The sequence below is a fragment of the Lycorma delicatula genome, chromosome 1 (assembly GCF_047948215.1).
Source record: "Lycorma delicatula isolate Av1 chromosome 1, ASM4794821v1, whole genome shotgun sequence".
Taxonomy (NCBI): Eukaryota; Metazoa; Arthropoda; class Insecta; order Hemiptera; family Fulgoridae; genus Lycorma; species Lycorma delicatula.
In genome coordinates, this window is record NC_134455.1 from 198,990,678 (window position 1) to 199,017,572 (window position 26,895).

Sequence of the window (26,895 nt, forward strand, 5' to 3'; positions counted from 1 at the left end):
ATAAAATAAATAATAACTCGCAGATACATAACTAGAGATCTTTTACTGGATTAAGAACAGCCATTTCTAATGCAGAAGCAAAATGGTGCTGGGATATTTTGAAGACAGAAAAATACTGTATATTATACGTAGACGAGGCTAGACATATTAAATCTGGTAGGATGAAATAGGAGAAAACAATTTCAAGCATGAGACCAACTGGAAAAGGTCCTTAAAGGTGAATAGATTAATGTATGAAAGTCTTTATAAAAATATTTTGTTGCTAATTCTTTTTTATTTGCAAATTGTAAAAAAAGTAATTTTTTTTAGTTTTTCTTTAATATATCAATTATTTATTAAAGTAGTGAAACACCACTGGCATCTTCAGAAAGCTAAGAGAATTCTACACAATTTTGTTACTGAACATGTTTTTCTATGACCAGTAAATTTGGCAGTATTTAACAAAAAAAAAAAGCCGCTCACTAACTAGATGCACAACTGCTGCAGCATTATATAAAGACAAGTCGCATGCCATAAACAAATGCCCATAACTTTTGATCCATTAAAGCTATTTGAGAAGTCAAAATGCCATGTATTACTAACAGTCAAAACAATTAATTAATCATATTCTGAAAGCATTTCAAATGTTTGAATTCTCGGTTTTCTTGTTTAGGTGTGAAATTTTCCAATTTTTTTAATTTAATCCCTATACTTATAAACAAATTTTTAAAAACTAAAAAGTTACTAATACCCAATATATGAAACTTAGATTGCAGTAAACACTTAAACAATACATAATAATCAATTTTGATCCTGATTTACAATAGTAGTACAGTTAAACAAACTTAATTCTATTTTACTTATAGTGGCCTAAAATGCCAAATATTTTAAAAGACTGTTTTAGTTGTTTTTTAAATGATTAATTTAGTTCTTAAGTAGCAAATATAAATATAGTTAAGTTTCATTTTTTTGACTACAAAAGGAATTTCAAGGCAACCCGAATAAAACAAAAAATGCTTTAAGAGACTAAAAGTAATAATTCCAATGAGATGAAATTTTACACAATAGAAAGAGAAAACTAACAAAGACAAAAGGGGATTCATGAGAGGAATGTAGCAGAGATAAGAGCTCTCACTAATACAGAAGATATGGTAGGCAGGATAGGGAACACAACACTGAGACAATTTGACCTGTTTAGAGAATGAAGGAAGATAAAATAGCACTGAACATGTTAAATTGAGAGGCAAGTGGGAAGAGAATGAAGAAAAATATATATACTAAATAAAGTTGGATTTATATTATGAGTTAGAGCTGAAAAAGTTTATGGAGAAATAGTAAAGGATTAGAACAAGATGGAGGTCCATGATCCATCTATACCTGACCCAGGATACCAGATAAGGAAAGGAAGAAGACAATGATTATAATACAAAAAAGATTTAGTATCATTACAATAGTCAATGATCTTGTTACGTGGTCAATGTTTGCTGATTTTTGTATTTTTGGGTGCTGATTCTGAATATAAAGTGAGAATTTCAACACAGATTTTCTGTAATTGCCTTACCTATTTTCCAGCAAGTACATGTGCATGAACAATATAAGTGCAATATATTTTATTTACTGCAGCAGTTAAGTTGCTAAATAAACTACAATTTATTTGAGCTGATAAATAGCAATGACAAATAATTATTATTATTTATGCAGTAATCAAAATGATTACAAATGCTACATATATGATTCATGTCATATTTTTTTCTAAACATAATTATGTCACCCACTGCACAGCATATATGAATTTTGTTTTAGTGACTTAGTGCTGGATGTAATATTGTAAATAATAAACAATGTAACATGCTGGCTAAGAAAAATCTCAACTACATCAGTCAAGTGTAAGCTCTCAAGTGTGAAACATTTAGTGGTCCAGTTAATTTTCCTACAGATTTGTGATTTCATTTTTAATTATAAAGTCAGTGTATAAACTACCTTAATGTGTGTGTAAAGGGTTTAAAGTTTTGTAAAATGTGTTTGTGAGCATATTGTAGTGAACTTTTTAATCAAAACACCACACATATGCGTTAACCATCTGGTTTCTGCTGCATTTGTGGTGAGGTAAGTCTCAGAGGAAAAATATAATTCCATTGATAAAAAAAATCATATGAACTATATTTTGGATGTAATTTAGGTGTATTTTAGGAGAGGTCCTGGGCTCCTCACATTAGCTACAAATCATGTGTAATAATTTTGACTGGTTGGTTGAATGGATCTCGTCACAAGACATTTGCAATTCCAATGGTTTGGAGAGAACCGAAGGATCACTTCACAGACTGCTACTTTTGTATAATGAAAATATCAGAGATAACAGGTAATATTAGAAATACTATTAAATATCCTGATGTTTCCTCTACTATAAGACCAGTGCCTCACGGTCCACAGTTTCCAATTCCAGTATCACAAAAAAAAATGGGAATTAGACGAAAATGAAGCTGTTGATGTTGAAGGTTGTGCATAATTATCAGATTATGAACAAAGGAGAGATCCAGACTTTTTAGGAAATAAAAATAATGAAGTACTTAATTAATCAGTCAAAATTAAATGACCTTATTCATAATCTAAATTTAACCAAGAATCAAGCAGAAATTCTCACATTATGACTGTAAGAATGGAAGTTTTTACAACACAATATTAAAATAAGTGGCACCTTTTTATAGACTTAAAAAGCAACTGAAAAGCAGTCCTTTCTTCATGTTGAAAATAATATCCCATTAATCCCTTTAACTCATGCAGTTCACATGAAGGAGTCATGAAAATATGAAACTTATGTTTCATATGATTCAGTATGAGAAACATTTGTGGACACCTGAAAGTGATAGCACCAAGTGTTACTTGGTTTATGACTTGGGTATACTAAATTTTGTTGCAACTTATGCGAATGGGACAACAGTGATAGGAAGAATTATTATATTAAACGAGAGGCTAAAAAGAGAAAACTGTCAGTAGAAGAGAAGAATGTTCAGCACTAGCAAAACTGTTTCCTTTCTTTTTCTGTTTAGCCTTTGTAACCGCCATAAGGTATTAATTCAGAGGATTGAGGATGATATGTATTCATGTAAATGAAGTGTAGTCTTGTACAGTCTGAGGTCGAACATTCCTAGTGTGTGGTTAATTGAAATCAGACTAACAAAGAACACCAGTATTCACGATCTAGTATTCAAATCTGTATAAAAGTAACTTTTATAAAAAGTAGATACATTTACTTTAAAACTACCTTTATTAGGATTTCAACCTACGAACTCTCGACTTTGAAATCAGCTGATTTGTGATGATGAGTTTACCACTAGACCAACCTGTGGGTTAGCACTAGCAAAACCTGAAAAAGTTTACCTTCCGCTATATTAATCTAGGTCTAATGAAAAATTTTGTTAAAGCAATGAATCATGATGGGACAGGATTTTTTAAAAAACATGTTCCCTAATATTAGAGATGGTAAGATTAAGAAAGCTATATTTGTTGGACTGCAAATAAGAAGACTAGATGAATGTTATTGAATCTGAAGACAGTTTCAATGACTGTGAGATTGCTGTGTGGAATTCTTTTAAAAATGTTATAAACAACTTCGTTGAAAATCATATGGCAGAAAACTATAAAGAACTTATAACTAAGCTTCTTAAAAAAATATAGAACTTGGATATATTACGTCACTAAACACCCACTTGATAGATCCTCATCTGGATTTTTTCCCGACCAATCTTGAAGCTGTGAGTGAGGAAGATGGAGAACGCATTCACTGGGAAATATCCACTAAGGAAACATGCTACCAAGGAAAATAAACCCAAGAATGCTGACACACTACTGCTTTAATTTCAAGACTGATGTATCGATAGCAAACTACATCAGAAAATCCAAAAGAAGCAGATTTTAACCATGTAAACACTAAGTGTATACTACCATCACAGTACTTTTTTCGTAAAACAAAAAATGATAATTACAAAAAAAAACTATATTGATAGAAACCTATTACATATTTAAAATCAGCATAAAAAATAAGATTCAGCTATTCTTGTAACAAACAAAAATTCAATTTTGTTGTCCAGTTTAGTCAATAGTTAGGAAATCCAGATAACTACTGAACTAAAATTAATAATAATAATGACCTGGCACCCAACATTTGGCAATTAGATTTCCTTAATTATCAAAAGTGTAAAATAAGCAATTATTTGAAGCCATGAAAATTAACATTTAAGTAGATACATTATATCTACAGTAAGTTAAATTAATTTTAACGTTCATGAGGATAACATCATGAGATGAGATTATAGTAACAGAAAAGTATACATGCATATAACCAGGTTGTAATTAAAAACTAACAGTATAATTAAATGAAAACAAATATTGAGTATACAAACAACTAAGTGCTGGTACATAACTTGTATATTTAAATATTCTCCTAATGAGAGGAGACATATATAAAGCTACAGTTAGGGGCGTAATAATTTACACTATATGTCAAGTGTTTCTTAATGCTATGATGCATGTAAAGCATCTGAGGTGTAGATAGTGTTAATCAAATTCTTCGTCTGAGTAATAATATTACTGGTCTCTCTGTGGAATGTTGTGAAGATGTCACTTATAGGGCTAAATATCACCTGTACTTTTGTGGGCTTGGAATGCTAATAAGCATTAATATATTAAACCCAGTAATAGGAAAAAGTAAAATGTATTTGACGCTGTAAAAAGGAAAATGCTTCCTTCAAATTTCTCTAATATACCTGGCAGTATACTCTACTGAGAATACTGAGAATAATACTGAGAATACCAACACCATTTTCAAAAAAGACTTATAATATATGTCACACCATCCACAACAATCACGTCATGGGACCTAACATACATACATATTATGTAAAATATAATCAATTCTTCCTGAAAGCAGCACAAAAGAAAATAACAAGTGAAGGTCGCTGTCATTTACTTTTTATGCTGACTGTACAAGCATTATGGGTAACTGAACATGTCTTTTAAGCAGTTAATTATTTTCTAAAATTTGTTTTACTAGAAATTCAAACTTATAGTTAATGGTATAGGAAAAATCATAATACTAATGAATAACAATAAATAAACCAGCTATTGTAATTTTAATAATTGAACGTTAATTTTTCAATTCAAAATGTAGAAAGTGATAGCTAACACCAATAATAATCAGTAAAACTTATAGAATTAATATTTATCAATACAGTAAGACTGTATGTCAATCGTCAACTGAAGTAAATGTTGTTTTGAGAGCCTAACTACTGCTACACTGAACTATCATGAAGAACCATCATAGAAATAGAAATCAAATTGATTTCTCAGAAACTAATGTTTGGTCAGCTGCAATATATTAATTACCTTTTTTATCCATTAGTATCAGTTTTACTTCAGCAAGTTTTGGCACTTGACTAACAATATCTTGTTCCGATTGCCCAAAAATATACCTCCCTTCAGAACAATCAGTAAATAAAGATTCATGAGTGTTTAGACTGTTTTCCCTGTTCCTCAAATTAATGGATTCAACCTGTAAATGAAAACAACTGAATGACTGAAATCATACAAATCAAAATTAGCAAAAAATGGCAAAAAGAAGTCACAAAAAACTGAAATAAAATCTATGCAATCATTCCATAAATTGCTTATATCATTCCATAAATGCTTATTTCTGGTTTATAATAAAATTTCAAACCAAAACAATTTTAAACATATTTTTCCTAATGACTATCAAACTGTGAAGGAAATTTGTTGTACTCTGAGGCAATATCTACATTTTATTCTGAAGGTAACAAACACAAATAGTGTCATATTAAAAATGCATAGAAATGAAATAGCCAAATGAAAAATTTTTGAACGTATTTGGCATTCAAAGAATTTCTTTTCTCTTTTTAAATATGTTTTCTAACAATAGTGCAATACTTTATATACATAATGCATTTTAATTAATATTTATAATTTATATACACTGCAGGTTTCTACATGCATGAGGCATATTTCAAAAGTAAATAGTTTTGTTATAAAAAAAATTGCACATATCTTTCAACAGAATAATTTTATTATTTATACAGAATTTTTTACATAGGCATAATTGTAGCCCTGACTGGCCAGGGATCACTTGAGATCGAGAAACCAGTGGTAGTCACTCAATTCCTTCAATTTCATATATTAGGTAAGTAAAGACTGAGCACAATCTAATCGCTTGGTTTTGTGAACATCTTTTAACATATTTGGCACCCAACGAGAATAGAGTTTGTGACAATCTAGGTTTTGTATTATGATTTCATGCAGAATTAATAGTAATATTTCAGGGAACTCAATATAATACAAAGAAATTGTAAACCATCGATCTTCTTTAATTTTTTTATCCACTTGTGCAACCAAATCGTTAGCCCACTCATTTGTTCATCGTGCACATTACTGTGTCTCTCACTGAACTGCTGCACCTCTATTCTATTCATTCCATTACTCAACGATTTTTCACCATAAATTTCACTAATCTGCCAATGAATATTAGCTGGTTTGATACTTCTCATGTTTAAAAATCAGATAACTGCTCTAATTTCACAATCTGTGGGATTTTCAATTACCTTGAACATTTAAATTTACATTTTAACTTTTACAGTTAAATCAACTGTAAACAAACATCACTGTACTTGTAACTGCACCTATCAAAAACCAATGAATGAGAGAATGTGGCATACATCTTCAGAGCTGAACATGCTGAGCACTGTAAAGATGGTAGAAGGAAACTATACTTACTTTACGGATATGTCTCATATAACAGGGACATTCAATAATTTACGAATGCCAACTGGCTGGTCAAAAAAATACAGAACAAATTTTGCTTCTTATATTGGTAAAACTCTAAAAATATGTTATCAGTTGACTGCACAGAACTCAATTCGTGTACCACTATAGCAAATTCAATAAATCCCTCCTACGTGAAGTAAAAAAATTTATTCTAACATAAAAGGAAATAATGCATTACTTATTATTTTTGGCAATATTTGAAAAAAAAAACTATACAAATGAAATTTATCTTTATATTATGTGCTGTAAATGTCCCTATTGTCTAAGACAATAAGGGATCTTGTACATTTGTCAAATGCACCTCTAAAGCTTTCTTCCTAACAGAAGTTTTTGGTTTTAAAGTTGTGATTATTGTTTTCACCAAAAGTCTTTGGTAATTATGCATAGTCCTTTTGCTATTTCCAAAAAAAAAACTCAGGAAAAGTTATTCAGGGAATTATGGGGGTCAAATATTATTAAAACACCTTTAAATAGCACCACAAAAATATAAATGTATGAATTAATGCCCATGTATAGATAAGTGAAAATACCCTTTCGATACTTGGCTATTTATTTTTCTGATGAATGGAGAATTTCTAATCAATAATACTGAGTATTAATAAATATATATATGATAATGCTATGTATAGAAAAATGCGTAACCCAAAATAATCGTGTTGAAACTATTAACACTATTCTTCAGAAAGGAAGTAGTAACTGCTAAATGTGAACAGATTTTATGTTAACCATCAATAAGATTTTTATAAGTAAAAATGTCTACTTATGTGACCCTAATGTCTTATTTTTCAAACAATAGAGTTGGCTTTTTATGCACATTAATATGGCATCTAAAAGAATGAACATAAGGGCTTCATAAAGATTAACTTCTTTAAAATGACACGTTTGTTTCAACAAACTTTTTTCTTTTCCTTACATATTTGCTTAAATATTTTAATTTTATCCATACAAAATTTTTAATCACTATAGAAGTGGTTCTTCTGCATAAATTTAACAGTTTGAAAACATTTTCTTGCATTATCATACTACACATCAAATCACACATGTTTAAAACACTGTTTATTAGATTGTTTTTGATAATCATCATCCAGTCAGCCAAAATATTTGGTCTTGAGGTTTTTGCAAATGTTAACACTTACCTCCTTAGTGCAATAAACAAAAAAGAAATTATAAAAATTTTGGGAAGAAGTGCATGCTTACATATGTTGGCATTTTTTTTTTGATTAATATCTCTGGATTGGCTCAACATAAATTCTTTAAAAATAGTTCAAAAAATTTCTATATGTGGGGAATTAAATGTAGGAAAATAATAAAAAGGGCAAAGTGTAGTTTCTGCCGTTTTGAATTTTTCTTGTGGTCATATAAGACTTAGCTTTTCCCGTAAAAAAACTTATTAAGTTATTTAGAATTCAAAATTTTAAGTCAATCAGATTTAAGGATGAAATATTCACCATAAGGATGGTGAATATTTCCTCAAACCATCCATTTCCTCAATATTCAGGATGGTGAAATAGTCACCATTATTTTAAAAATAGTTTGTGTTCCATAACTCAAAATTCATTAACTGTAAAAGCTTTTGGCATAAATTTGGCGGTATATATAAGGGTACTAGGAAAGTTTTGCAATATGACTATTTTTTATAATTTTTCAAAATTATTTTTACCACACATTTTACATTTTTCCACCTTTCAAATCCAGTCTTCAAAGAAATCCTGCCATGTTTTGTCAGAGATCTGGGCACACTCATCATTCCAAGCCCGAGGAGGTCATCATCACTTGTAAAATGGCTCACTTTCAGTTTGTTCTTCTGCTGGTGGAACAGCGCGAAGTCACGTGGAGTGAAGTCAGGACTATAGGAAGGGTGTTCTAACAGTTTTATTCCTGTGTTAGCCAAATACTTGGAGCAAACTTTGGAGTGGTGCACTAGAACATTTTTGTGGTGAAGAAACCAAAAACCATGTGTCCATCCTGAAGTATGGGTGCAGCTTCAACAACTTTAGGCAGGCATTTTTCAGTATACTTCTTCCTGTAACTGTCTTCCGATTTTCCAACATAACTCGCTACAATTCCTCTCACAATAAAAAAATATGGTCACCATTCTCTTCTTCACTTATCTGGATTTCAAACAACCACGAGTATCCTCATTTTCAAACATCCACACTTTGTTCTGAGCTTTGGTCATGATGTCATAATAGTACAACCAAGTTTCATCACCTGTCACAACACTATTCACATACAGGAATTTCCCTTTTTCAAAATTTTTCAACATTTCATAGCACCATGAAACACAATGTGCTATCTGATCGTTGGTCAAGTTATACAGCACTCAAAAAATACAAACCTTTCTAACTTATAAGTGACCTTGCAGAATAGCACGAACTGCTAGTATATTAATGCCCAAGGAAAACTTTATTTGGTAGTAGGTCTCATGCCTGTCTGCCTCAAGCATTTTTTGTATTGCAGTAATGATCCCTCAGTCACAGATGAAGTCAGTTGACATGGTTGTTTTGGATCATCCTCAAGGTCAAAATCTCCTCTCATACCACTTAAATATTGTGGTATGCCATGTTGGTGGTTGGGTGGTATTCCTCAGAACTGCCTAAATATTGCTGTATGATGAGGACAATCCTCTCCAAGCACGGCATTCTCATTTCCTCTAAACATAGATTGACATGTAAACCACGTGCAAAATTGCCTGGTATTCAGTTTTCAACCACGATGGCATCACTATCTGAGTTTACTAATACAATTAAAAAGCAAATGACACTGAGACAGTCACTAGAGCAGCTACAGTGCACGTTAGGACCTACCTTAACATATAATAACTTGTAACTACCTGTGATGATCTGTTTCATAGTACTGCAACACTTTCCTAGTGCCTTTTATATGAGGGTAAGTCAATAATTATCCGCAATTTAGTTATGTTTTCGCTTATGTTGGTAGTAATGTCATGTTGCGTAGATGACGCATGCATGGTTTAATTGTGATGTCTGTGCAGGTTTGATGCTGCTAAGTTAGTTCCATTATCGCTGCTTTGCCATTAACCATGGCTGCTCCACTTTCTGTTTGCACCAAAGAAGAGCAACGTTCAGTGATCCGTTTTTTGTGGTCAGAAGGTGTATCAGGGACTGAAATTCACGGAAGACTTTTGGTACAGTGTGAGAACACTGTGTTGCCGCAACGGAGTGTCAACGAATGGATTGAAAAATCCAAAAATGGTCGCACAAGTGTTATGCACGACGAAGGAGCCAGATTACTGTTTACTGCCTCAAATGAGGAAAACATTGAGCATACACGTGACATGGTTTTCTTAGACAGATGAGTAACTATTGATGAAGTGGCACATTGTCTGAAAATTAGTCACAGTTCTGCTTACGAAATCATCCACAACAGACTTGGGTTTCATAAAGTCTGTGCAAGATGGGTCCCAAAACAACTCACACAGTTGCATAAACAAACGGACTTACACATCTGCCAAAAACATTTTGATCACTATGGTAACAAACGGGACATCTTCTTAGACAGAATCATCACTTGTGATAGAACATGGATCCATCGCTATGAGCCAGAGAGTAAACAGCAGAGTATGGAATGGAAAAATCCAAATTCGCCCTACAAAAAAAGTTCAAGACCCCAACCATCTGCAGGAAAACTGATGATTACGGTTTTTGGGACTCACAAGGCCCAGTACTGGAACATTACAGGGAAAGGGACATGACATTAAACAGTGCGCGTTACAGTGAGATGCTTACTGCTAAGCTGAAGCCTGCAATTCCAAGCAAACGCCAAGGACTGCCGTCGAAAGGTGTTGTACTGTTACACGACAATGGCCGTCCACATACTGCTGCCCACACTGCTGAAACACTCCAGAAACTCAACTTTGAAGTACTGGCTCATCCTCTGTATAGTTCTGGGCTGTTGATTTACCTCGGACGAAACAGTGAAAGAAGTGGTACATTCCTGGCTCGCAGCTCAACTGAAAACCTTCTTTTATGAGGGTATCAGGAAGCTTGTGCAACGATGGACCAAGTGCATTGAAATGCAAGGGGACTATATTAAAAAATGATGTACATGTAAGTTTCCTATTTGTATTACAAAAAAATTTTTAAGTACATTGCGGATAATGACTTACCCTCATATATACATTGGGTGATTAAAAAAGAACTTAACAATTTTAAAAGCATTACTGAGACATTACATTACAATAAAAATTTACTGAGATAACTCAGATGATTCTGTTGAGGTCTCACTTCACAGAAAAACACATCAAGTTTATCACCCGGTTCAATACACTTACACAACATACACTTAGGTTCAATACGGCTTTTATTTGTAATATGACATACATCCCACCTGAAGTCGATTTCATTCCATACTCTAGCAAGCAAGTCAGGCATTACCCCTGCAGTTGTAGTGTTAATTCAAAGTCTTAGCTCAACAAGATCAGCAAACAAAGGTGGTTCATCGACCCAGTTTTTAATGATACCCCACAAGAAATAATCTAACGGGGTCAAAAATGGGGAGCACGATGGTCATGAAGGTCCATGCAGTTGGACCTTCATGACCAACCCACCAACCTGGGAATTGAGTATCAAGAAAATCTCAACTTCTAGGCAGTAGTGAGATGATTCCCTGCCTTGCTGATAGTAATAGTGTTCATTTTCATCATCATCTAACTGAGGGATTAGAAAATTTTGAAGCATGTTCAGATAAATGATACCATTATTGGTTACTTCCTGGAAGAATGAACCATACATTCTTTGTTTGCTTAGGGCACAAAAAAACACTTACCATACAGCTATCACGAATGTACTGTAAAGTTTCATGAGAGTTTTAACTACCCTACATTCGGTAGTAATGAGTGTTCACCTCGTCACTGATGTGAAACGTTAACTCATCATTAAAAATTACATGGTCCAAAAATGTATCATTGTCAGCAATTCTATCCATCATTTCCACAAAAATTTCCAACAGAGCAACTTTGCTGTGATCTGTAATGTGTTGAACCATAGTTAGTTTGCATGGCTTCAAGTGCAATCATTTACATAATGTGTGCCAAACAGTAGTTTGTGAAATGGCAGTCTAACATGATGCACGTCAAATTGATTTCTTTGAACTATGAGCAAAGCTTTCTCAGAGTTGTTCCACAGCAGTTTCAGGGATGCATGGGCATCCAGGTGATTTTGTACATTTAACAGAACAACCTGTCTCAATGAAGGTTTGATGCCAAGAGTAAATTGTATGACTACTAAGAGGCTCCCTAGCATACTACCTAAAAAAATTAAGTTGAACTGCAGTTGCTGACTGCAAATCATGAAACCATGACATACAGCGAGCACATTCTGGACCAGTAAGTTTTAATAACATTGGTGACAGTGCTGGTGGCCGAATTCGGTACTAATGAATTATGCGAGTCAAAACTCGATGTGTTTTGCTATGAAATGAGACTTTAAACGTATCTGTAAGTTATCTAAATAAATTTTAAAACAGATTTTTATTTTTATATGCTTCAAAAGTTGTGAAGTCCAGGTGTGGCCCAGGGGTTATTACACAAATATTTTAAATGGTTGACACCCGTTGTGCGATAAATCATTTTAAAGGTCTCTTTAAGACATGAAAAATGGTATAAATAAAAAGTTAATATGTCTGTACCCAAAATGGTGGTGGGATAAATTTTGTATTTTGAAAAATTACTAAATTTACTAAGTTCAAATAATAAAATGAAATAAAAAAAAAATTAAACTAAATTAAAAACTTATTTACTTATTATTAAATAAATAAGTTTACTTATTATTTAATAAATAAAATATTGTCACCAAATCATACTGATCAGCTGATCACTGATGGTCTCTAACTATTGTTGCTAAAATGAAGCTTATTTCATTGTTGTGTAATATTCCATTTAGAGTGTTTCATTATTATGCTGTTAGTGTCTTACGAGAATGTATTGTGAACGGTTGGCTATTTGTCTACCTTTACCACATATGTAAGCCACTTTTGTTATTTACATCTTTTTACCTTTTTTGCAATTGTTTTTTACTGAATTAATTTTTTCTGTGCTACCCGCTAACATTGCTGTCATGTCACTTAGTGAACAGGAGAGGGTAATACTTTTAATGAAGAGGGGCTTTGATGATAAAGTTAGGTCGTTTAATGAAGTTTGTGAATTGTTCAACGCAACTTTTAATTATCATAACCCTATTTCAAAAGATTCAGTGTGTCAAAAACCATCTAAAAATTTGAAGAAACAGGAAGCATTATAATAGGGGAAAACCAAGGCATAAATCTGCAATAAATAATAACAAATTGTTAGAGATTATGCAAAAATTTATTGAAAATCCTCATTCCTCAACTCAAATGGCAGCACAAGAACATAACATTAGCCAAATTTCAGTGATTTGACATTAAAAAGTGAAAATTACAAACCTTTCAAAATTCATCTGGTATAAGAACTTAATGAATATCACTACAATCAAAGACTTGAGTTCTGCAAAATTATGATGAACAATATTTGTGCGGATCCTAATTTTTTAAATAACATAGTTCTTAGTGATGAGACCACATTTTTTTAAAATGGCAATGTATATCACCATAAAAAATACTGGAGTAATATTAATTCACACTGGTATCGTGATGCACATATACAGTATCCAGTCAAAGTAAACATACGGACAAGTACTTGTGGTGGGCGATTTATAGGGCCTACATTTATTGATGGAAATGTAAACGCAGTAAAATATGAGGCTTTGCTTCTCAACCATATCATTCCAAAAATCCAAAAGATAGTTGGCCCCAATTTTTAAAAAAATTGGCTTCAAAAAGATAATGTTCCACCTCATTTCATATGCGAAACCTTTTACAACCAATTGGCACACTGTCAAACAACAGAAGGAAGACATTTCAAATATTTATTAAAATGAAATGTAACTAAAGTAAAGGTTATGTTTAATAAATAACATTTTTTTTTTAAATAAATTTATTTCATAATATCCATTTACTCATATTTTTATAAATTTATTTGTTTGCGACAACAGTTCCTTAAATTATCAATGAATTTTTTTCAAAATCCAAACTTTATCCTGCTGCCATTTTGGGTACAGGCATTGTACAAACCTTTTATTTATACCATTTTTCTTATCTTAAAAGATACCTTTAGAATGATCTATCTCAGAAGGGGTGTTACCATTTAAAATATTTGAGCTAAAACTCCTGGGCCATCCCCAAAGACGGGAATTCTCTTTCTCGTCAAAAGGTAATAAAGTAGTTGACCAATACCATATCCTAAAAGTTACAGCATTAATCTGGAATGGTTTAAAAGTTTTGAGGGGTTTCCATACTTTTGACTCATTCTGTGAATATACATATATATTCCACATTTGGCCTGATTTCTGACCCAATTGGAAAGGGGGCATCAAGGTACCCATATTTTTTAGGAACTGGCTGTCCCTGTAAGAAATTGGGCAATTTTTTTGGGACTGATTCAGTATATTAGAGAAAAAATTGTTTAATCGTTGCTCTGCAAATATTAATTTTATTGAATAATGTTTTATTAGATAGAATTTTAAGTGTTTTATTATGAACAAAATAACAAATATTTGTTCAAATCAGTTGATAAACAGCTGAGATAAGGATGAAATTATTTAAGTGGATCGCAAAAACTGTTGATTAAAACAGGCACAAAATTATCAGACTGCATAATTCCAGTTTATACCGCTACAGCAGGGAGTAAGTCAGCATCCGATGACATCACATCTTATTAGTTTTCTACTAATTTTATTATAAATATTTTATATTAAAATGCAAATTTTAGTTAGAATGTTTCCTTAATGGAATCATACAATTATTACTTTTTACATGAGGTAAACATTGCTACATTTGGTCCACTCTACTGTCTAGTGAAATATTACTAGAACCACTACAAACTGTGCAGAAACCAACTTCTAAAATTAATTTCCAAAATCATTTTATGTTTGGATTTCATAATTGATTTGATCAATTTTAAGCAAAAATAATGTCATTAACATTTAAAAATCCTGTGGCATGTTTGAAATAAAAATCTGTCAAGAGCGAAGCCAAGAAAGTTATGCAATCCTTTGCTCGCTTTTTCTATATGTTATAAAGGTCATTTCTTATTGTGAAAAGATAGGAATATATCAGAAAACATAAAATGGAAATAAAGAGAGCAAAGTTATTAAAAAGATGGATAGCAGAAAAATCAATAAATTCATTTTAAAAGAAAGTTGAGATGAAATGGAAAAGTTTCTACTTGATCGTTAAAGAGAAGTGTGAAATTACAACTGGAGAGATAGTTTAATAGTAGCAAGTTAATCTACGACTCAAGAATGGGGATTAAGCCAGTACCTAATGTAATACAGGTTTGGTGAACCTATCATTAATTATAACAGATACCAGTAAAAGGATCTGAATCTGAGAATAACCTAAAGATTTTTAATTCAATCTTCAGGAAAAAAGTTATTCAAAAGTGCATACAGAGTGCCAGAGAATTATTGAGAATAGTAATTGATTATTTCCTGATTAATGAAAAGTTATCTGGCTGGTCACATATGTCTGAATAAACAAGGGTGCAATATTTAGTAAACATAAATCAATATTTTAAAAAAGAAAGCAGAATCACTACTGTTCCAATTACACATATATTAGTCTGCAGATTAGTGGGTATGGGACGTACTCAAAAATTCTTAACAGATGCTTAAAGGAGATAACTGATATAGTTCTAACCAATAAAACAGATTGGTTTTAAGAGCACGCCAATCTGCAATGGATGATATATCTATTTAGTTTAAGGACTTTATTAGAAAAAAATGAGAGGTTAAACAAGAGAACCATATAGCATTGTTATACTTTGAAAAAACATTTGTTGGAATGAACGTAAGTATTCTATGGTGGAATTCGAGGTGTCATGGAAAGGTGTTCATCTGATTTATGTAGTTAAAATTATACAGCGTTCAACTAGTATTTTTTAGTGATACAATATACAAAATTCTGGAGGAAACTGAAACAAACCATGGTATAAAACAAGGATTTAGTATCCATACAAACTGGCAATTCTCAGAGATTTGAAGAGAAGCCTAAAGCCCGGATAACAAATATGAAATAATGCATTACAACTTCATATAGTCAAATTTAGTAGTCTGAAAATAAACTACAAAAATCAACTATCATCTTTCCTTATTACACAAAGAAGTTAACCTTTATGCAAAGATTATGGCTTTTTAGGTCAAGGATAATATGTATAGTCTAAGATAATTTTAAAGAACAAAAGTCTAGGATAAATAAGGGAATTTATTTACTTCTACTTTAAAGTGAATGATGATGGAAAGATTGATCTAACAAAGAAGGTTGCCTGACTGCAGAATGTGACGGATTGTTAAGCAACAATGCAAAGAAGGGTACACAAATAAAGTTGTACAATATTTTAACTCTCCCTCCATTATTGTATGGATCAGAGGTCTGGTATTAACTCAACAAAATAAACAATTAATAACAGAATCACCCAAAATAAAATTCCTGAGAATAGAAATGTTTAAGAATAATAGACTGATGATTGCTAACATGTGAAAGGGTTAAAAGTTATGACATAAATGACAGAATTACATCTGTGTCATTAACATAGATCATTAAAAAAAATCATTAACAGAGAATGAGTAAAGAGAGAGTCCTAAGCAGATGAGAAGTACAGACTAAAATGAACTAGACATCTTCACAGGTCAATGAAAGACTGGACCTGACATAATGTCTAAACAGACAATTTAATCTAATGTGTAAAGTGAAGAAGATAAAATGTTTAAAACATCAGGTTTTAAACATCTACTCAAGTATTGAGTAGAGCTTTGGTTAAGGAGGAGAGTGATTCAGCAAAATTACATCTAAAATTTTACAATTCCTTGCTAAAATTTGATAGTTAACTATGCATGTAAAAAATGTACACAATGTTAATATATACTTAAAGTAAATATATAATCAAAACTTACATCTGCTTCGTGTCGTTCAGTAACAGTTCTCTCTCCCACATTAGTGTCCTTGTTGATAGAAGGAACTGTCTTTTCTTCATTGTTGTTTCCAGCCCTGTTAAAAATTACTTTTATGCATTGTACCACTGGATTAACAATATAACAGGTAGTAAATGAATCTGAATTATTTTTTATTTAAGTTAATTTAGATAACAATTTTAATTTAACTGATTTCAAAGCACAATAGTAGTGCCGTATCATTAATTTATTTATTTACAACTAATAATTTTATTTTAGTTTATAAGGATTTTATAATTTTTAATTTGGCAATTTGTTTATCCATAAGACTGGAAAAATAACTGAGTATTTCCTCAGATAAAACATTACATGATTCTTCAATAAATGATGCTGTAACTCATTATTTTTTAATAATATTTTCAAAAAAAAGTTTGATTCAACAATCAAAAACTAATAAGCAGTTGTTTTATTTAAATGACACCAATAAAATGTGTTGAGTAACATACCTGCTAAAAATGTGAGAGTACATTTTTATTTTACCTACTTGAAAAAAAATAAAATGCAGTCTTGATGAACCTTTGAGTAATTTGAATCAAATTACTCAAAGGTTCATAAAATCTACTGATCTGTCTCTTAGTGACTATCACTTGTTTCCTAACCTAAAAAAATGGCTTGGAGGGAAGAGATTTGTGACCAATAATGAAATTACTGCCACCACAGAAGGTTATTTTAAGGAGTTGGATAAATCCGTCGATTTATCAAACTCCTTAATAAAATGGCATAAGCACTCTTGTAGAATGCTGGGCTAAGTGTATAGACCTTAACGGTGACTATGTTGAAAAATAAATGAAAATGTACCCAGAAAAATGTTGTTTTCTTATCCAGGTCCAGAACCTTTCATTCCACCCTCATATTAAAAAATAATACAGAAAAATACTGATCAAATTGAAACATACAAATATTTTTAACTAAAATTAAAATATTTCTCCTAATGAAATAAACAAATCTATAATAATAAAAATCAGAACTTCAAAATAGTATATTGTAATAACAAAAGCATTATTCAAATCTGTTATACCCGTTTATAATCAATGGAAAGAGAAATAGCTGAGAATGTATCTTTGTAGGTATAGCAGGAAACATGAATTGCACATGATAATAACATTAACAAAAAATATACATATAGTTCTCAAAGTAGAATTATACAAAAAAAATAGATAATGTGGAAATTTTCTAATAAAAATTAAATTAATATTCTTAGAATAAGTTAAACACGTCACTTGTGATCTATGCACACAGGACAACATAATACAACCATTCAAGAATAGACTTCACAGAATGTTATATTATAGGCAAAATCCCATCAAATAATCACCATTTATATCTTATATTAGAACTTTTTATTTTTCATCTCTAGCACTTACAAATCGTACAATCCACTATAATAATAAAAAGTAATCAAAGATGCTAGATTTTAGGCTAATTTTGAAAAAATTCTATCACAAATTGCAAAAAATTCTCTTCAAGTAACTAGCACAGGCAATAAAACATATAATATACACTTATCACATAGAAGCCATATCATATCATAAGCAGAAAAATTGGTCCATGTTCTAATATGGTCCACGTTTTAGCTCAATGACTGTGCAAAAATAGTAACCCCGAATTTAATTAATATAACGAGAGAATGTATGTATCATATCAATTATGATTTCCTTCAGCTATTTAAAATGCAAATAAATTAAAGCTTCAGTAATCTCTTGTAAGACATCCTAAAACTTATTTCATCTATATTAAACAAAAGAAGATCATTTAACTTATGTAAGTTGCTAGGTATATTTCTCAATGTAACATGCTAGAATTTTGTCATACTAGCTGGAAGTTTTTGATGGATCAAAAATCCAACTTCATTACAGGGATTTGGTGCTTTACAGGGAATTATTAGTAACTTACTTCACAAAATAATCTACACTTGAGAATACCTGTTAATAAACTAACATAATTTATATTATTTAAAATATTAAATGAAGACTATGCACTTACACTAATTCATGTGTACAGGTCGACTGCACAGGACTATCTGCTAGACAGAAAGGACTATCTGCTAAGGTTGGAATTTTATAGTTACATTCTGGACAGAATAGTTGAACCCGTTGATTAAGACAAAGTTTTAATACTGAATTACGACACTGATCAGTTAAATGATGCTTTGAATACCAATAATCTAAATAACGTACTCCTGAAAAGTAAAAAGAAAACATTGTTTTAGAACTTTAATTTATAATTATTTATTTATTCACACTCTTAAAAATAAGTACTTTCTAATCTAAAATTCACAGTGTTTTATGACAGGATTACAGATTAAAACTCTTAATTCTGCTACTAGAGCTATAATTCAACTGAATAAACATGTTTGTAGTATTTCAGTAATGTTTATTTATTTATTTCCAGACAAAAATAAATATGACCGCTACTGATCAGGAAGAAGTGAGAAAGACAAAAATTAATTATTACAATAGCAATGATTGAAACTAAAAGTACACAAAAAAAAAACATAGCCTACACTTTATTGATGTAAAATCTTAGCCAGTGGTAAGAACAGTATAAAATGAACTGCTATAAAATGTTAAATGATCCCCTCCCTCTATTCCTTTCTCTCCTAACATGCATAATAGATGACATAGAAGCCTAGCAATCTTAAAAAAGAAACAGCATTTCTGTAACTAACTGAAGGTCAAATAGGTAAGTTTTCTTTTGAGGTTTTTTAATTCTTTCAAACAGAACAAAACAACAAAGAATCAACCTAGATTAAAAAAAAAAAGAGAATAGCAATTTTACTAGTTTTAATTACTAATTTAAACAGGAAAAAGTCATATAATAGACATCTCATACATTTCTTTACATCAAAGCTAGACGGAGCTTAGATTTGAATAGTATATAGCATACCCAATAGTGTATGGGTATGAATTTCTGATAGTTTTGTTTGATATACAGATTCAAACAAATACTATTTTTTTAAAGTGATTATTTATAATAAAAGAAATGTCATTAAATAGTGTAATAAAGTGAAGCTTATTTTTTAGAGAAAATTATATATGTAATAACACTTATTAAGACAATAACACCATACTTAACCTGTCTCAGTAGTGTTTTAAAGTTGAAGATATTTTCATTTCATATTTTGTTAAAGTGCAGTACCTCCTCAGTAAAAATTACATTCAACCACAAAATTTGTGACTGAATATATACATATTTATATTAAATATAAATATAAAACTTCTCGCAGTTTTAGTGGTTTTTTGTGTTTTTTTTTTTTTAAATTGTGTACAATTATTTGAATTATTTATATTTATTTGTGTATCTTAACCAATAACCCACGAACAAATTTGACTTGTTACTTGCACTGCTTAAAGTATGAATCTCTATGCTATTAAAAATTATAGTATTTACAAATCCTACATTCTACACTAATATGAGATCTATTCAAAAAATAACAAACTCTTTTGCTCTAGTGCTTATATTCTTATATATTCTGAGAGGTGCAGTTATGAGATGTGCATCATAGTGTAGAAACTAATATAATACTCCCCACCAACCATGTATGTCTACTACAATTAATTTTCGCATAGTCTTCATTTCAAGTATATATTTTTTGGTGCTTCAGCAAAATTTTTTGAGTGATTTACATAAAAAAAGAAATTGCACAAAAATTTTTCATTAAACTTGACAAAATTTTACTCATATGCACAAAATGATTCAAGAAGCAATAGGAAGAACTCTCTGAGCTATACATGGGTAGTTTAAATGTATTAAAAGTGGTCAATACTCTAACAAAGATGATGCTTGTCCACAAAGGCCATCGATATCAAGAGTCAATATCCCATATTGCCCAAGTGAATGATTTGGTATAGTTAAATCTATACTTATAGGTAAAACAGAAGAGCAGAAGAGACTGGCATTTTGGCGAGTTCATGTAACAAAATCTTAACCAAAATTTTAGACATGCTTCATCCCACTACAAGTTCATTAAAAATCTAGACACAAGAGTAGAAAGACAACTGTGTAGCGATCTGTAAGGAACTTTTGAATTATACAAATGATAATGATACCTTCTTGGTTACATTATCATAAATGAGAATGAGACATGGGTGAATGGCATGATGTGGAAACAAAGTCTTAGTCAAAGCATGGGTTAGAAAATCATCACAAAGAGCAGAAAGGAACACAAAAATCATTCAAACACAAGATGATGTTTATAGTATTTTTTGATATCAAAGGCGCTGTTCACAATGAGTTTCTACCTGCAGGTTAGATAGTCAACTGCTACTATTATCTAGAAGTCATCAGACATCACAAAAATTTGAGGAAGAAGAGAGGTAACATGGTTGGTACTTTCACCATGATAATGCAGTCCACAAATCACTGCTCATTTATGAGTTTTGTACAAAAAAAAAATATAATTTTATTTTAATTTTATGGTGACCATTTTGTAGAGGCAAGTCAGCCAATTTATTTAAGAAATCAAACTAATACCTTCAAAACAAGGAATAACTTCCTTGTTTTTCAAGATATTAAGTTCAAACGTAAATCACATAAAGCACATTTTTGCCTATAATAAAGGAAAAACTAATTAAAAATCTATTTTACAAAAACACAAAATCTAAACTTTGGAAAAAAAATTATTTTTGGGGAAGAAGTTCCCCAAGAACTTTTTCAAGTGATGTCATGGCAACCTGTAACTCTTATAGTAAATTAATGAAGAATGGAATCAAGCAACGCCATCAAGAAATTAAGCGTACCAACACCAATTTAAATACTTAAATTTTTGTTGGCTGAACTTGCAAAAACAAATAAAATATCAAGAAATTAAAAGTAATGAAGTAATATGTTGTTCATTTGTTTTGTCCAGAAATAAGAAGTAGTAAATCTCAACTCAATTAAATGACTAATGATGAAGTAATGTGATGACTCAGTGTAATTAACACAAATTGAAAGACAAAATGTATTGAAGTTCACTTTATCATCAGTTTAGTCATAGTCTGTGTCCATTGCTTTAGTGTTAAGCAATATTAAATATGACCTAAAATATTGAATTTATTAAATAGTTTATTTGTGGAATAACATAATGTAAGAAAGCATGAACACTATAAATATTCCTGCCCTGAAATCAAGATATTCAGTATTTTTTTATTGATTATTAAGTGTTGGTCTAGTTACTTAGTTCTTTTCTTAAATTTAGGTGTTTTTTGAGGTATGGTAACTTTTTACAATAATAAGTTGTAATCCATTTCAAGAAGTAGAGTAGGTCATAATAATGTTACTAAGAATTTAAGAAAAGTGTTATTGTATATGAAAGAAATAAAATTCAAGTTTAAAAAGTGATAGGGAGATCTGTGATAAGTGTCAGAAAAAACTTGCCTCAATTAGTAGTACAGCTTCAGAAGAAGAAGCAGATAATAGTGAAGAAGCCCTTTATAATGAAACGAATTTTGCATTAGACAGGCTCGATGAAAGTCTAGTGAGTGTTGGGGGAATCTCCCAATGAAAGTCTAATGAGTATTGGTAAAATCTAAAAGATTACATGAGAAAACATATCCTTCGAATAAGATTGTAAAAATTGAGTCGTCAATGAGGGAAAAAATATTCAATGTAGTTACTAAAAAACTATGAGACTTCACCTCAAGTTGAATTTGATAGCGAAATCTAGGAACAGTTGAAATAAAAATTTAATTGCATGGATAGAAGTCCTAAAATAACAATTCTTATTCTTCTTCCACGAAGTTCGAGCATCAAAAAAGTGCAAGATGAATTCTCAGGAACTACCAATTACATGACAGGACAGGCAAAACAACTAGTTGAAGAACAAGGGATTCCATCATCACTGAACCATAAAACTGGAAAGTGTCTGAATCAAAACATAGTTGGATGTATTCAGGCGTTTTATAAATCAAATGATTTAAATTGTATAATGCCAGCAAAAAGACTGTCACAATCAAATCACCTAGTGGAAACATTCAAGTTTAAAAAAGACTAGTACTGGCTTGTCTGAAAGAGAAATATCAACAGTTTAAAGAAACCCAGGGTTTCTACCTTTGCTGCTTTAGGTTCTACTAAAAATTCTGTTTTAGAAAGTGGCAGGGGAACTCATAGTGTGTATGTGTGTGTGAGTCTGTGTGTGTGTGTGTGTGTGTGTGTGTGTGTGTGTGTGTGTCTGGTGTTTACATAAGAACATGAAATCAATGCTTGAAGGATGTAAATTAAATTATTTAACAAAAGAGTGCAGCAATCATTTCCTTATAAACACTGTGTGGCATAAATTATTTGTAATCCACCTCAAGAAATTTGTTATCTTGGTGAGTGTAAGAATTGTCGAATCTGACAATTTCAAAAACATTTTTTATTTAGTATTTGTTGAAAATTCTGTGGACATAATAACTTTTAAGCAATGATCGTTCAACTTCCCCTTTTTCGTAAATAATACACTCCAGTTTGTATAATCTATCAATCGCTTCCACACCTGTACTGCGCAGTAATTCTACAAGTATTCCATCTGTTCCAGGAGCCTTCCTGCCATTCAAATCTTTTAATGCTCTCTTAAATTCAGATCTCAGTATTGTTTCTCCCCTTTCATCCTCTTCGACTTCCTCTTCTAACTCTATAAAACCATTTTCTAATTAATTTCCTCCATATAACTCTTCAATATATTCCACTCACCTATTGACTTTGCCTTTTGTATTATAAATCAATGTACCATCTTATTCGATTTTAGATGAATGAGATGTACAATCTCATTATTAGATTTTAATTTATGTACCCCAAAATTTTCCTGTATGCTCTGTTTATTTTACCAATGTTCAAAAGAAAAGAAAAGTATAATATAATGAATAAATTAATTTACTTCTCAGTTAGCTCAGCAGCACAATATAAAACTTTTGTGAATTTAACTTATCATAAGGATGACTTTGGTGCCGAGACAGAATGGCACTTCTTTGACCATCACATGGCAAAAATGCATGTGATGGTCTTGACGGTACTCATCAAAAACAAATTGTCATCAAAAGCAAGTTTACAATGCCCATACCAAGATCAAATAACAACAGTCACTCAGCTTTATGATTGGGCTCGATCAAACATTAAAAATATGATTTTTCATATTTGTTTCAAATCAAGAATATCAGAAAAAAGAAACGTACTTAGCACCTTGTTTAGCAAAAGTGGTGGCAATCCCAGGTATTCAAAAGTTCCATGCTTTTTTACCAGCCAGGAAAAGATATCTTAAAACAAAATTTATTTCCGAAATTGAAGAATATGAACAACATAAAGTTTTGCATGAAACAGAAGTTTGTTTTCCTGAAATTCCTGATATAAAAAGTTTTTTGTCACATGCATTTGGTGCTTGGTGGTTGGCTTGGGTGTATTATCTACAAATGAATCGACAGAAGAAGTGGAAGTAGGTTTTAAGTATTCATCCTAAAGGGTCATCTTCTTCTATGTTCTTCCAGCAAACAGTGATATTCTATTACCTCAACAGGAAGTAATAATGAAAGTTAATCCAAAAACTGCTACTGGATGTACATATACATTATCTGAAAAGGAAACTTATCAGGCAAATGAAACACTGACAGCGAGATAATCGGCTATTTCAAATAACCACATAAATACTCTTTTAAAATTGAACTTAATATTAATGTTAGTATTATAATTTTTAAGTAGCAATAATTGAAAGCCAATAAAAATATCAGATTATATTTATTAAACATTATTATAAAAAATTATTTATATTAAGAAACATTACTTTGAAAAATTAATTAGTACATTAGCATTGCATATGTGCTGTTGATATGTTTTATCAGACTATTGTTAAAATTAATATAAATTGAAATATTTACTTAAAATAACAACTGCTGGAATGTAACAGTTAATTTAAAAATGTATAAAACTTTAATCTGAAATTTTTATTGAATTGCCTTACTTTTTGTATATTGTGTAACATTTTACGACGATCAAAATGTCCAAATCATAAATGCAATAAGTATAATTATTTAAAGACATGCATTATAATATTTTTAGTCGTACAATTATTATTTATATTATTGTAGCTTCTTTTATAATGAAAAGTGAGTTTTGAGAATTATATTTACATATTTATGATTTACACTTGAATTTTTTAGACCATTTAAAATGAGATTTATTGTTTTACTTAAAATTATTAACTTTATTTCCCTTTTAAGCATAGCGTGTAATGATATTCAACCTTATTTTGATTTAATTAATGGTCATTACAGTCTTGTTACAAAACTAATCATAAATTTTAAAAAATTAAATTTTATTAAAACATTTGATACACATTTTATTTTTTAGTTCCCAATTCCAAAGCAGTCTCAGTTTCAAATTTCTCCAACTACATTATATAATGATGAATAACATATATTTTTTATTAAATAATTGAAGACCTGATTTTTTTTAAATTCAAAGTCAACGGTGGTGACCTTGAAATCAAAATTTATGAAAAACATAAGCTTGTTGTATATCACATGAAAGTGCATCAAATAAGCTTTAAAATGAGGCCAAGTTTATCATTCTACCTTAATAAATAACAAAGTTATATTAACCTAACACTACTGCTGCAAGTCAAAATTTGCCATTTTCCAGCAAATTTGAAGGGTTCTAAAAGTGAAACGGGTTATGAAAGAGATCTGAAATTCAGTACATTCACATATCTCTATCAACAGTTAATTTCATGAAAATCTCAGTCGGTTAGGTTTTGTGGGCCTTACTGATTTAACACAGATTGACCCTGAGATGACTTGTGTCGTACACAAAAATACAAGATGATGAATAATAACAAATGTTATAATAACCGAAAATGTGGAGATAAATAAAAATGCTTACGACAAAAGTTAAGGAGGGCTATTTGGAGATTAACTTTCGGTCCTCGGTATTGCATGAAGGAGTAGAGTTAGCAGTTGTACCTTTGCTCAGTTGAATATCCCATTTCAAGGCAATTCTAGTAGTATTATTGGAAATACCGCTTGCTTGTTTGTTCGTGTAAAACTCTTGTTAGAAATGGCTGCTGTCATAGAAAATTCTACCAACTATGAAGTGCATGCAGTCATCAGTTTCCTTCACACAAAAACCTTGCCGGATGCTGAAATTCATTGTGAACTTTGTTGCAGTATATGGAGGTAATATCATGTGTGACAGTGCAGCAAGATAATAGTGCCACATGTTTTCGGAAGGTCAAATAAACATTCACAACAATGAAAGAAATGGTGAACCCTCAATTGTCACAGATGAACTTGTTGCAAATATCAACATGAAAATTCGAGAAAATCATTGATTCACAGTAACATAATTTCTAATGTTTCCTCACATTCATCAACAATGTGGCATGAAATCAAAAGTGATAGGTTAGGCTTTCACAAATTTTGTGGTCGCTGGGTGCCTAAGCTTCTTTCTGATGAACACACAAAGAGGATGGGGTCAGTACTATCCTTCCTTCACCGTTACCATAAGAAGGATGAATTTCTTGACCAAATCATAACACGATATGAGACATAGGTTAATTTCAATAAAGTGGAAACAAAAGTTCAATCAATGGAGTGGAGGCACACCAGCTTTCCTAAAAAAAACTTATAAATCCATAAAGGTGTGATCTTGGTTGATTTTATGGAAAGAGGCATGACAATTAGTACTGGAACTTACTGAGTCATTGAGGAAATTGAGAAGTACCATAAAAAACAAATAACACAGCATGCTGAGTTCAGACGTTGTTTTTCTTCATAACAACACTCGTCCACATACTGCAATATGCACTCAATGCCAAATCAACATATTCAAATGGGAGTTGTTTAACCATCCTCCATACAGCTCTGATTTGGCTCAAAGTGATTATAAACTTTTCCCAAAAATGAAGAGATCTTTAGCGACATAGTGTTTCAAAATGAGTTGATAAATGGTATTACTACCTGACTTAATTCACAGGCGGCAGAGTGTTATGTTAAGGATATTCAAAAACGTATTTACAGATATGACAAATGCCTTAATTTGGATGGCAATTATGTTGAAAGTAGCTAAAATATGTAGCCATAAGATGTAC

General features: G+C 31.0%; 1 protein-coding gene across 1 annotated transcript in view; it reads right to left on the reverse strand.

Annotated features, from left to right (window-relative positions):
- Nucleotides 1-26,895, reverse strand: part of LOC142327348 (uncharacterized) — a 140,774-nt gene that overhangs the window by 48,964 nt on the left and 64,915 nt on the right. The window contains exons 9-11 of the mRNA XM_075370313.1: nt 18,840-19,035; nt 16,800-16,893; nt 5,362-5,527 (exon numbers count right to left, since the gene is read on the reverse strand). Coding sequence (XP_075226428.1) covers nt 5,362-5,527; nt 16,800-16,893; nt 18,840-19,035 — 456 coding nt within the window. The remainder of the gene's footprint in view (nt 1-5,361; nt 5,528-16,799; nt 16,894-18,839; nt 19,036-26,895) is intronic.